Source organism: Rhamphochromis sp. 'chilingali', assembly GCF_963969265.1.
Source record: "Rhamphochromis sp. 'chilingali' genome assembly, chromosome: 15".
NCBI classification, from domain to species: Eukaryota; Metazoa; Chordata; class Actinopteri; order Cichliformes; family Cichlidae; genus Rhamphochromis; species Rhamphochromis sp. 'chilingali'.
This window is the reverse complement of record NC_137942.1, coordinates 18,550,420-18,562,856: the sequence shown is the minus strand read 5'-3', so window position 1 is coordinate 18,562,856 and position 12,437 is coordinate 18,550,420. Positions and strand designations below refer to the sequence as shown.

The 12,437-nt window shown below is 41.3% G+C and overlaps 1 protein-coding gene across 1 annotated transcript; it reads right to left on the bottom strand.

Moving 5' to 3' along the window:
• Nucleotides 1-8,093: 8,093 nt before the first annotated feature.
• On the bottom strand, nucleotides 8,094-11,016 carry LOC308411923 (protein Tob1-like). The gene is made up of 2 exons (XM_080905981.1): nucleotides 10,751-11,016; nucleotides 8,094-9,467 (listed from the first exon to the last, which is right to left on the bottom strand). The coding sequence occupies exon 2, from the start codon at nucleotides 9,236-9,238 to the stop codon at nucleotides 8,219-8,221; it is 1,020 nt and encodes a 339-aa protein (XP_080762107.1). The 5' UTR covers nucleotides 9,239-9,467; nucleotides 10,751-11,016; the 3' UTR covers nucleotides 8,094-8,218.
• Between the last annotated feature and the right edge of the window lie 1,421 nt (nucleotides 11,017-12,437).

Genomic DNA, 12,437 nt, shown 5'->3' with positions numbered 1-12,437 from the left:
GACACAGCTATGTTAGCACAATATAAACAAGCTAACTTTTTTTCCACTGGATAAAAGTTAATGTGAGTGTTCATGGTGGTCAGAAACAAATGTAATCGCATGAATGCTGTAAAAGGACCAAACTTCAGCCAGGAGAACAACTGAGATAATCCATCCACAATACGAGGTTAGTCATTCATATACTGCTGCATGGGCTGGGCTGTAGTTACATCCTAAGGTTTTAAAAACTGAGCTTAAATAAATGATTAGTGGTAATAAACAGTGGTCAACAGTGATCACTGACTGTTTTAGGAGCTTTTTGGGATTAAATAGAAGAAAATAGAAAACATTAAACACAACACAAAGCCCGGAAGTAGGATTCATCACGTCATCACTTAACGACCGGATCCCATATTATAAAGTAAATGCAAATTACAAAGTAGCAAAGTTTTCTCAGACTGGTATAAAGTATAACAAGCATATTTGGACTTAAGCAGGTGTTCACACCTGTTTTCTGACGTGTACACTTTTTTTGGATTATTTCAACATCTTGTGACCATCAACAGTGCAAAAGGAAGTAGGTTTAGTGCAGGAAACTCAAGTCTGCCTTCATTTCAGCGATACTGGGCTGTTGGTTAACAGGTGTGTGGTACATTCCTCAGACCATTGCCCAATCTGAGCAGTACCGCAGACACCACTGGGGGAGGTGATACCACATCTAAAATGCTAATAATAATTAAAATAATGATAATAATAAAAGGGATAACAATGTCTTTTCAATGGTGGTGAACTTTGAAACTAGCTGCCGTGAAAAGCCAGTATACAGTTTGGACATATGTGAGTCAATAGCACTATGATGGAGAGCTGGTCCAGTAACAAACCTTCTGCAACTCAGAAAGCACAGAAAGCATGGGAAAGCACACCCTCGGGAAAATCACAAGTGCAGTAATATCTGAGGAATGTTTCCAGCTCCTTGTTGAATCTGTGCCACGAAGTTTGGAAGGAAAAACATGGTTCAACCCAGTAGTAGCAAGGTGTTCCTAATAAAATGGCCAACGATTGTATATGTGTAACTGAATGAGGTCACTGATTTAGAAATACTCTCGACCTGTACTACATGTACACCACATTTTATTTACTATTGTCTCACAGTTCCCACTTGTGGCTACAGTGTCCACTCCTGACAAAAATGTAAATATTCCTGTTATAAATGGCTAAAATGAGACTCAGTTTGACTCATTTAATCCACCATCTTTTCTTGCTATTCTCTTTTTGCATTTTTTAAATTTACTGGACTGCAGACGTTTGGCGTAGAAAGTGACGCAGGAAAGTTTGTGTCCGGGCCTGCACGTGAGTGTCCCTGGCAGCCGTATTAGAAGGATGGTTGAAATTCCTTAGCCGTGAGTCAGTAAGCGTTGATCCAGCTGTGGAGGCATTTCTTGGTGATGCCCAAACAGGTTCCCATAGTAATGGTGATCTCAGCTCCCGCCATCTCTTTGTAAACAACTGACAAAACCTTCCCCTTAGAAACTGCCCGTTTACAAATGGCAGACACACGGACTGATTGCTGGTTTAATGGTCTTGAAATACGTTTTAGAGGAAAGCAGTGCAACCCTCGCAGCCCTAAACACGATTTTGGTTTTAGTGGAAGCCCTTCTCGAAGGCATAAAACTGACATAGAAGGGTCCATTCACAATTACTGCTCTCTGCCACTGCCAGCAAATGCTACAGAGATGTCTTTTTCCTCTGCGTGTTTTGACTTTCTGTCCCACTGATCCACATGGGTGTAATCCCAGACTCACACATGAGGACAGGCAGGAGAGGGGAAAAAGGTTTCCTTTGAGAACTTGAGCCTACATTAAAGCTGTTGACAAAAACACTCTACTGCTGCACAAACATACGAAGGTAAGGGAACAAAGTGTGCATCTCATGACTTGAAGTCAAAAGCTGGCCAGCTGTTTCTTTCATTAATATGTGCAAATATTATTCATGAAAGTCTTCAAAGCACGAGCCAGATAAATCCAGCCTGACTTTAAGCAGACAGGAGAGCTGTTTAGAGCGCTATATTTTCTCAGCAGTGGGAAAGACACTATAGGTAGAGTGGATTAAACACACTTTGTATGAATGCAGAAATGAATGTGAGACATCACCAGACATGCAGTGTATTTATAAAGATCAAAAATGCTGGTGGCATGAGGAAAAACATCACAGGAATATTGTGGAAAAGACTTTCATTTCTATAGCTGACCTTTTTGGTAGCTCTCTATTCTTCACATTTCATAAAGAAGGTGTGTGTTTCTTTTGTATTTCTCTGGGTTGTTGTCATGCTTTGTTGCTACGAGTGTGATTTTCCTCTCCATCTCCCTTCCTTCCCCGCATGCCTTGGCATCTCTCCTGGCTACAAATCATCCTCTTCTGAGCCTCGGGCCTTGTAGAGACAGCAGAAGATTCCTTTGCTCCTCCCTCTCTGCGTCTTTCACTCCAGCACACAGACACACACACCAGGAAGTGACGGATAGCTGGTGTCCACCAGCCCCCCATACTACCTTTTCCTCACCAGCACCACAAATTGCACCACGGCGATTAATCAGGTCGATGTTGAGTCGTGTTGCTTCGACACTGCAAAGCTGCCAAATTTCTAAAATCATCTTTTGGAGAGTTTAACCCAATAGCAGAAGTTTGTCTGGGGCAGGCGACGACCTGTTGACCTTACAAGTTGTTTACATATTTGCCAGAGATTAGTATGCGGGTAACTTAGTAACTTTGCAAATCAGAGTTCTGTTCCAAATTTTACTTCCAAAATATCGGTGTGACCCATTGGCAGGTACGGGAGTGTCGTGATAAACTACCAGGGAAACTGAAGTATGTCACCCGGAGAGGTGTGGAGAGGGAGGAGAGGCTGAGGCAGAGGACTGTGGTTTGTTTATGCTCTCCTTTTGCAGATAAGAGCAGTTGCAGTTTAAACGGCTGGGTGTGTGAGTGTGTGCTGAGGAGATCTGCAGCGTACAACACAAACCGGACAGCCCACTATGCATCAGAAAGTCTAAATATAGCTCACAGTGTGTGTATGTGGCAGCGTGTGCACAATGTATCTGTCACTCATGATGCCAGATGCAATGGAAACAGCTCATGCAATTCCTAAAAAGGCATGTATACTATATACAGTACATTAACCACGCTAAAACTGTGGCTGTTTGAAATAGCTAAAGGGCGTCAGTGCAGTGTGTTAGTGTAGCACAAGAATACATTAGAAAAAAAATGTAAACTGCTTTTGTCTGCCCACTAAAAACAGCCCAAATGTCTTTGAAGGCAATTGTGCTTCCAATACTTAGATGTCACCTGCTAAATGACTCAACAAATGTCCCTTTCTCTGTACTAAAATGAATTTGATTTCAGTTTTATTCATATCACAACACAGTAGTTGCCTCAAGGTGCTTTTTAATGAAATGTAAAGACCCGCACCTATAGTAATACAAAGAAAACCCTCACAATCAAACAACCCCCTCTGAGCAAGCACTTGGTGACAGTGGGAAGGAAAAACTCTCTTTTAACAGGAAGAAACCTCTCGCAGAATCACGTTTTGAGAAGTGGCCACCAGCCAAGACCGGTTTGGAGTGAGGTGGGGAAACCAGGCCAAAAACAAACTAGAGCCAGAGATTAATAATGACTAATGAATTAGATGCAGAGTGGTGTAAAAACACAAAGTGATTGCCGTTCTTCAGGGTCGGTAGAGATCAGAGAGTTAGAGGTGGCATCTGTCTCCAGAATCTAAACTGGGAGCTGGTTGTGCCTCCCTTTGTAAGTTTAAATATCCAGGGAACCACAAGAAAGCCAGCAGTTGGAGAGATAAGTGCTCCACTGGGGTAAAATGAGGTCTTTCAGATAAGATGAGCCCTGATTACTCAAGGGGAAGGATTTTAAATTTCATTCTAGATTTGAACGTGAAGATATAAAAGAAGAATAACATTTCATACTTTTTTCTCACCTCTAAAACATTTTATTTCATTTTAAACTTAGCAACTGCTTGGTGAAGACAAAAACAACATCGTGCATTCTTCTGGTTACATTCTTCTATGTCGGGCTGATATGCTTTGTTTTCCTGAGATACAGATAAGGCGTAGTGAAGAGATGTTCAGGGGGGAAAGCGCAATTCCTTCCAGCTTATCATTGCTCAATCAGCTCTAGCATGCTTCCAGAAATAGACGGGGAGAGGAGTTGGACTGAAAAGCCATTAACTGCTCCCCCACATCACCGTCTCGTGGAGGGGACCACAAGCTGGGCTGAACTCCACCTGTTTTTATGACAAGCAGGTGGGGGGGTTCTGAGAGGTGAGCTTGGCACTGGGTTTGAATCAATAGCGGTGCTGGCAACATTTCACTGTCGCACTGCTTCCAGCACATAGCTCGTCTCTCTCTTTGTGTCTCTGTTATATTCTGATCCCAGTCTCACTCTCATTTGGATTTTCCCTTGGTTGGTAAAATATATTACACTCCCTCATGCTGTCTTTGGTCGGTCCTCCCTTCTGTTTTCCACCATCCTTGAGTTTAGCTTGTAGATCAGGTTAAGAACAACTAAATATCTGATGTTGCTTTACAAAACATAAATTTAAGTAAGCAAACTGAAGAGTTCGGATGTAAAAGCCGTCGTCAAAAATCTCATACGAGCTTCAAATATCCCTAAATCCCACAGTGAACCTCTTCCAAAACAAGAGTTTTTGGCAAATAAAACTCGAAATGGCACTACCTTTTGTCGGCAAAAGCCAAAGCACCACTAATCAGAAGACACAACTCACATCATGTGACGTTCAACCAGGTCAGCTTGGATTTATCAGTTTGCTCAGACTGCTATTGTAATGCTGTTTGCCAGCTTCATGCCCGACTTCGTATCTTAACTTACTTGACGTGACAACAGGTTTTATAGTTACTGATACACTGAAGTACATTGATCATAGTGTACTTATTATTTTTTTTGTCAGTTTATCATTTATTTTTTGTGCTGTCACTTAGCAATGAACTATGATGTCATCTTGTGGATTTTGCTCAACAGCTTTTTCAATGTTTCGCTTTAATTTCTGCTCTAATGATTTCCAGTGTTAACAGTTGCATCTTTTGCGGTAGAGGCATGGACTGCAAAAGAATATCCAATTTGTTAAAAGCCAATAAATTAATTTAAGTTACATTTACAGTTAACATAACATAGGAGCCTGATTAAAAGAAAAACAACGCTTATTAAAAACAAAACACGTCAGATGGACTTAGACTTTTCTGTCTGAGCTCTTCAATCAAATTAATCCATTTACAACTTGTAATCAAATGATAAGTAAGAAGCAACAAAAGTGCATCATGAAAGTCTAGGAAGTATGTTTGTCTTAGAAGGAATGACTTCGACATTGATTTTTAGAATCAAATGTGAGAAATAATTTAATCTAGAGCTGTAACATCAGTCAGTTCAGTGGTCCATCTATTTACTGACAACGGCCAATCGTGTGCATATTGTATAAGAGATATAACTGTGCTTTAAAATGATAAACTGACTGCCTTTGTGCATGTCAGCATTCATGATATGATTATTAGTAATCATTAACAAACTAAACATCACTTGTGAGATTGCATTTATGATTGCATGTATTTGCAGAAATAGCAAACCTAATTTAAACAAGTAGCAGAAAATAACTGACTGGCATTAGCGCACCTTTCCCTTTCATTCCAGCTACTGGACATCTCTGATCTCAACCACACACATTACAGTGACTCATGCTTTGTATACCATGACAAATCCTGGATAAAGAGGGAGCTGATATCACTAACGCCTCCTTTCTGCCTCTGTTGCAGGAGCTCCGACTCCCAGCCCCCACCCCAGTATTTTTGAGAATGACCCAACACTTGTGCACAAACACCGTGTCACGTACCAAGATAAACACACCAGAGCCTGTATCAGCGGCCGAGATAAACCAACACACACGCTGAACTTTGCACTGCCTATCAAGCCCCGAGTGTATCAGGGGACATGCAGACAGACAAGCAATGATGAGGCAGCCCCAAAGGGACAAAGATATGTCAGCAGGGTCGGTGCTGGCATGATACAGTTCAGCAACCTCTCATCAGAACAAACAGCAGTGACGCAGCTCTCAGTAATGGCAACCCAGGCACTGATCCTTAAATCTGATGCATTTTTTAGTCCTAGACATCAGGGGTTTTTTCTATAATTACACGTCCATCGTTGTAAATATTCTAATTTATGTGGGGGTATCATCCGATTGCCTTCCCTAGTTTGACATTACCAAACTAAATTCAAATTCAAAACTGCAAAATGAGCTGAGCATCCAAAGACTTGAGTTACCTTATATTTTTTAGTGGTTTCTGGGCTTCAGTCCACTTGTTCTGTCTTAATATGTCTATTTACATAAAATGTTTTTTCCCTGCACCAAAAGCACCCATTACCAGCCCACATCCTTGAAGACACTGAGTAAAATGTAAATAATGAACATATCTTTCACTCGGTTTTTCAGTTTACACAGTTAAAGTGATGACTGATGTCCGCCTCATCACACTGATTATGCAGTTCTGCTTTTTCACTTGAACCACAAAATATGCCACATCATTTCTCTAATCTACAAGTGGGCATTTTCATCGTATCCAAGGTTCTTCTGCCTTCTATACACGCTGTGCAGAGTACACCTCAGAATCCAGTTGACTGGTTTATCCTGCCTCGACTTAAATGTGAGCCTAAGCTAAGAGGTTATCAGGGTAGACAGAGTCACACTCGCATTAAACGTGTGTGCAATGGCACTTGGCCCAAGTCTGCAGGGCGTGAAAAAAGAAAAAAGTGCCAAGAGCTAGCAGTGTTGCTTGTGTACTGGCATATCTGCGTTACAGGCAGAGGAAATAAAACAATGTGTTATGAAATGTCATGTGTAAGAGCAACTTTGTTCCTGAAACTATGTTGTAGACACGAAACCTGCAATCTCTAACTTAAAAGCACTATTCATGCTCGCTAATGACATGGCTACGCACCAGTGACTTCAGTGCACTCGCCTTCACCAACTGAACCACAAAGACCAACGACAAAGTGAACCAGGGCAATTATTTTCAAGCTTTTTAATACAAACTTAATAAACCATCAGTCTCTCTTAACATGTAAGACACTGACTCTGAATACTTTGTTATACCGTTTGTTTTTATCAAGTATTGCACAATGTAGGTACAAAATTAATATACGATTACATTTTGTCCATGATATAGCAAAAATCTTTTAAACTCTTAACAGAAAATACAACTCTCATGTATTTTTTTTGAAAAAAAGAAAGAAAGAAAGAAAGAAAGAAAGCAAATATTCTTATATCCCACCACTACGGAATATTCTGTACACAATCTTTAGGATAGTCAATTTTTTTACATTTTTTTTTTTTAAATGATAAATTCATTTTTTATTTCAATAAAAAAGAAAACATAAAGTTGCTGCAGCCATCACAGATCACTGGAGTAGTAAAAAGATATAAATGCAATACCATGTCGTAGAAACAATAGATACTCTGATATTTTACAAACTCTGTACTAAATTAAATTATACAATTAGAAAAAGACCAGGAAATCCCACTTATTTATGCCAATCTCTTGAAAAAAACAAAACAAAAAATAATTGGCGATGTCCAGTTATGTTTAAATACTGAAAAGAGGCCATGACTTGTGTTGTTTTTTTCTCTTTATATATATATATATATATATATATATATATATATATATATATATATATATATATATATATATATATATATATATATATATATATATATATATATATATATATATATATATATATATATATATATATATATATATATATATATTTTTTTTTTTTTTTTTTTTTTTAAACAGTCACATAAAAAAAATATTTTGTGCTTGGTTGGCAAAAGAAATAACAATGATGCATGTTGAAGTTTAGGTAACCAAGCTTGGACATTTTGTACTACAAGCTTCATTAAGGAAAAGAAAAAGGTATAACTCAAGGGGGCAAAATAATTCACCCTCGGGCTCATGCTCTTAGACTCGTAACAAAGATCTTACAGGTGACAAGTCACTTTTTCCTTTTATACTTGACATTCTGTTCTTGTTTACTTTTTTTTAATTTTTTTTTTTTTTATTTCTGTTTTGAAATGTGCATTTGTGTTTGTTTCCCCCCATCACATTATCTCTGGTCGTTTCTGTATGAAGTAGTAGCTTAAGTAGTACCTTCACGTGTACTAGTTGGCCATAACTGGCTGGAATTGCTGGTTAGAATACTGCATGTTGCTCAAGCTGAAATTCAAGCCATCCATAAGCGACTTGTCATTAAGGCCACCGTAGGCCGCAAACATATCAAAGGCATTGCTGTACTGCAGCGGGCTGAGGCTGAGCGAGCTGTCGCTGGGGAAAAGAGCACTCTGGCTGCCCTGGCCCTGCAGGCTGGGGAACACAAATTCCTTGGCATTGGGGGAGAGTGCCGAGGGCTTCTGGTGCTGCTGCTGCGGCGCGCCGAGGCCTAACCCGTACAGAGAGTGCATGGAGGTGGAGATGGCTTTCTGTTTCAGGAGACTGTTCACATTCAGGCCCAGGTTGGTGGGAGAGGTACGTGCCACCTTGTTCCCAGCACCACTGCCGCCATTGTTGCGTCCACTGCTCTTCATCTTAGTGGAGCCAAACTTGGTGGCAGCAAAGGTGGCTGTTGTGAAGGTTAAAGGCTGCGTGGAGCGGGGCATAAAGGTGGGGCTTACTGCTGCCGAGTGGCCAAAGGGTGGGGAGGGCGAGCTGGAACCCGGGGAGGCACCATTCACAGGCTCATTGATGGGCATGAAGACCTGCGCGTCTGGATTGAAACTGTTCTTGATCTCTTTGTCCAAATCAAGTCCCACATTGCTACTTCCACTTTCGTTGCTGTCGTCGACATACAACACTTTGACGGGCCCCTTCTCCCCAATCTGGTAGGACACCTCATAGGGGTCAATCCACACACTGAGGTCCTGGGGAAGGTTGTTGCGGACATCTTCAATGTCCAGCCCACTCTCTTTGGCTGCCTTCTCCACCACGGGGTCAACCTTCTCCCCAACGTGGATGCATCTGAATCCTGAACCTTTGTATGGCTTGTCCGGGTACCAGTGTCCTTCATATTTCTGCTTCAGCTGCCGCTCCAGCTCCTCGCCAAAAATGTTGACTCGCCGCCTGGGCAGCTTGTTATACAGGTATGAGATGATGAAGTTGAGGGCTACTTGGATTTCAAGCTGCATAGCTAACTGCTGAAGTTTACCCGATGCAACAAGATTATTTGTGTCTGACCTTGAACGTATCCACTGGGTCTGCTTTGTTTATCCGTGTTTGGCAGCACAGCTGCTCTCTCCAGTCGGGATGGCAAAAGTAACCAGAACTTGGATGAAACAGGTTGGGGAAAAAAAAATCAAAATCAGAAGTGCTGGTTTTGTGTAAGTGGTGTCCTTCCACAGGGTGTGATATTTTTTCCTGCAAGAATTAAAAGTGGGGGAGGGACAAAACACATGTATAAGTACATGAAAATATATTTGGAATGATCATGCAGTATGGCTACACAGCTAAAACGAAGGGAGGAGGGTGCTTTAATTATTAAGCATTTGTTTTTAAAGCAGGTATGTTGTACTGTGACCATTTGAGCTCATAAATATGTAGGCTGTAAGCCATAAAATGGCCAACCAAAGCAGGATCTTAAAGGTAAAATAAACTAGAAAAGAGGAATATACAGAATATATTCTAATAATATGAATATATTGATATAAATAAACAGAAGAGGCACTACAGCTGGGCTATACTGTTGTCAACCCTGCATCTAAATGTCAAGAAGTAGGCATCGTGCACATTAACCTCACACTAGGACTGAGAATCCTATTACATAATAGGCTTCTAGATATCCTCCTTACAGCAGGAGACAGGAAAACTACTGCGGGGTTACCGCATTTCATTATCTAAAAAGGGTAAGCTTGACTTAGTGACTGCTTTGTAGATAATACCTAATGGTGGATAAGTTGGCAAAGAAACGATCCGGTTGGATTTCAGGCTTATAACCGTGCTACTGGGTTGGTATGGTATGCATACGGCACAGATTAGTCGAAGCAGTGTCGCCGAACAACCTGTCTGCGCCCATGTTTTGCGATTTTTGCGAAAGGATTTAGCCATTAAACATTTACTGAAACGAAGGCTGGATGCAGGCAGCACAGAAATAGCCCTCTTCTACCGAGAAGAGCTAGACAGAGAGGGTCTATAGGGAGTCAGCCTGTAGAGGCTGCTGAAATGCCCCAGAGTGGATTATTTTATTTCTCAGAGGGGGAAGCTAGCCCACACTGGAAAATAAAACCCCAAAAATCTGCAGTGTCTACACCTCACTAATAAAGATTGGTCGCAGTTGTAGCTACAGGTCTTGGCTGGTGTTACAGTAAGAAAGGCATAATATTGCAGAAACTGCAGCGCACAGGAACAGACTGTACTGACACTAGAAAAAGGCGATACAATAAAAAAAATAATAACGGGCTGCAGTGAAAATTCAACACCACATCGGACTCATTTCGAGTCTGTGGAGGTATCGCTATGTGCTTACATAAGAATAGAGAAAAAAAGAGCACACACAGCCTATACACACCCCTCCCTAACTTCGTGAACTGACGCAGCAGATCAGCTTATAGTTAAGTACGAATAGAGCTACAGTACAACTAAGAGCAATAATAAAGACAGCGACACACACACATTAGCAGAAACAAGAGAGCTGGAGTACTTACTTTTTTGTAAAAAATAAAGATTCTCAGTAGTTCTGAAGTACCGTTAGTTAGTGCAAATAGGAAAAAAAAAGTATAAATACTTTCTTCACATATAATAAATTATCAGCGTTACAAAAAAGTCTTCCAGTACACGTAGATTTTTGGAGGATTGGCGTTTACGGTTTTTTTAAGGTTATTTTTCGGTTTTTTGTCTTTTAGCTCTCCTCTTTCAGCAGGCTTGCAGAGTAGCTCCCTCCTTTCTCGGGAGTTTCGCAACTTCGTCCTCTTCTGATACGGCGTTGCTCGTATTTATAGCTTTCCTCCGCCATGGGCACGAGGTAGGCGGTGATGCGGTTCCAGAGGTCAAAACAATGCAAGCGCCTGCGATTGGTCCGCGGCGGGAGTCCCGCCCTCTTCGTGACGCCCGAGGCGAGCACTGATTGGCTGATCGGCGCTGTCAAACTCGGACAAACGGTCCTGTGAGACGAGAGACGCCTGTGATGAGGAGTTTGCGTCAGAGATAACCTAGGTCTGTGCTGACAGCAAAAGGCAAAAGTCCTAATTAATGTTATTCACTAGCAGTATTATGTAAAGAGATCGAGCTGACTTGAAACAAACATAAAGGTGAAACTGTGGCACTTCCGGGAAGTAAATATGTTATAATAACCCACCCAGCAGGTTTTAGTCGTCGCAATCAGATAATATTTAAGACTAACAGCTCTGTGCCATGTTGATACCAGAAAAAGGGGCCTTAAAATAATTTGCGCCTACATTTCGTCACAGAATAGTCACAAAGACCCCCCCCCCCTTTTTTTTTTTTTTTTTTTTTTACCTGCCACGAAAAGCTGCAGGATCTGTGATAAATGTATAACGCCTGAGAGGAGATTCCCCACAGCGGAACGATACAGCTGGCAAGCAGTGTGGGTTGTGCTGCATGCTATCTAGAAAACACAAGCGCTGATTGGCCTAAAATGGGGCAGGAACCATACTGTGAATGGTGTACCCGTATCCAAGGTGCTGATGTAGGCTGCGCACGTCATCGCTCGGCTGAACGCACGCTGTTGCCCAATTTAAAGTGAACCGGCACACACACAGGTATCTGCTCAAGAAAGGAAGAGTCGCTGGGGCTTTAAAAGCCTTTAAAACCACAATAAGGAAAACGTGCTTTCTCCTCATGATTAATGGTGTTATGTGAAACGGAAATAAAGTCGTTATCCTGATTAATTTACTTTGCTGACAACTTTGAGGTCGTATAGATAGATAGATAGATAGATAGATAGATAGATAGATAGATAGATAGATAGATAGATAGATAGATAGATAGATAGATAGATAGATAGATAGGTCGCCTTATTTACCATGGCAGCAGTGCTTTTTATTAAAAAAAAAAAAAGTCTGACAGAGTGGACATTCTTATGTTTCCCAAGCAGAGTCATGTGCTTGATGTGAGCTGTAAATGCGAGCAAACAGGGCTCCTGTGGAAAGTGCTTTAGGGAACAAGACATGACAGATGAGGCAGGGGTGGCTGAAATAGAGGGGGATTATACGATTTGACATTGCCCAGCAGATTCAGATTCACCATCTATCTTAAAGTGGAAGTGGGCGGGTGAGTGAGTGGACTGCCAGCCAGCAGCACTGTGTTTTGCAGCATGCCTTGTGGGCTGTTTTCACTGTAAAGATCTCGGTGTCACATGTCCTCCAGAATCAC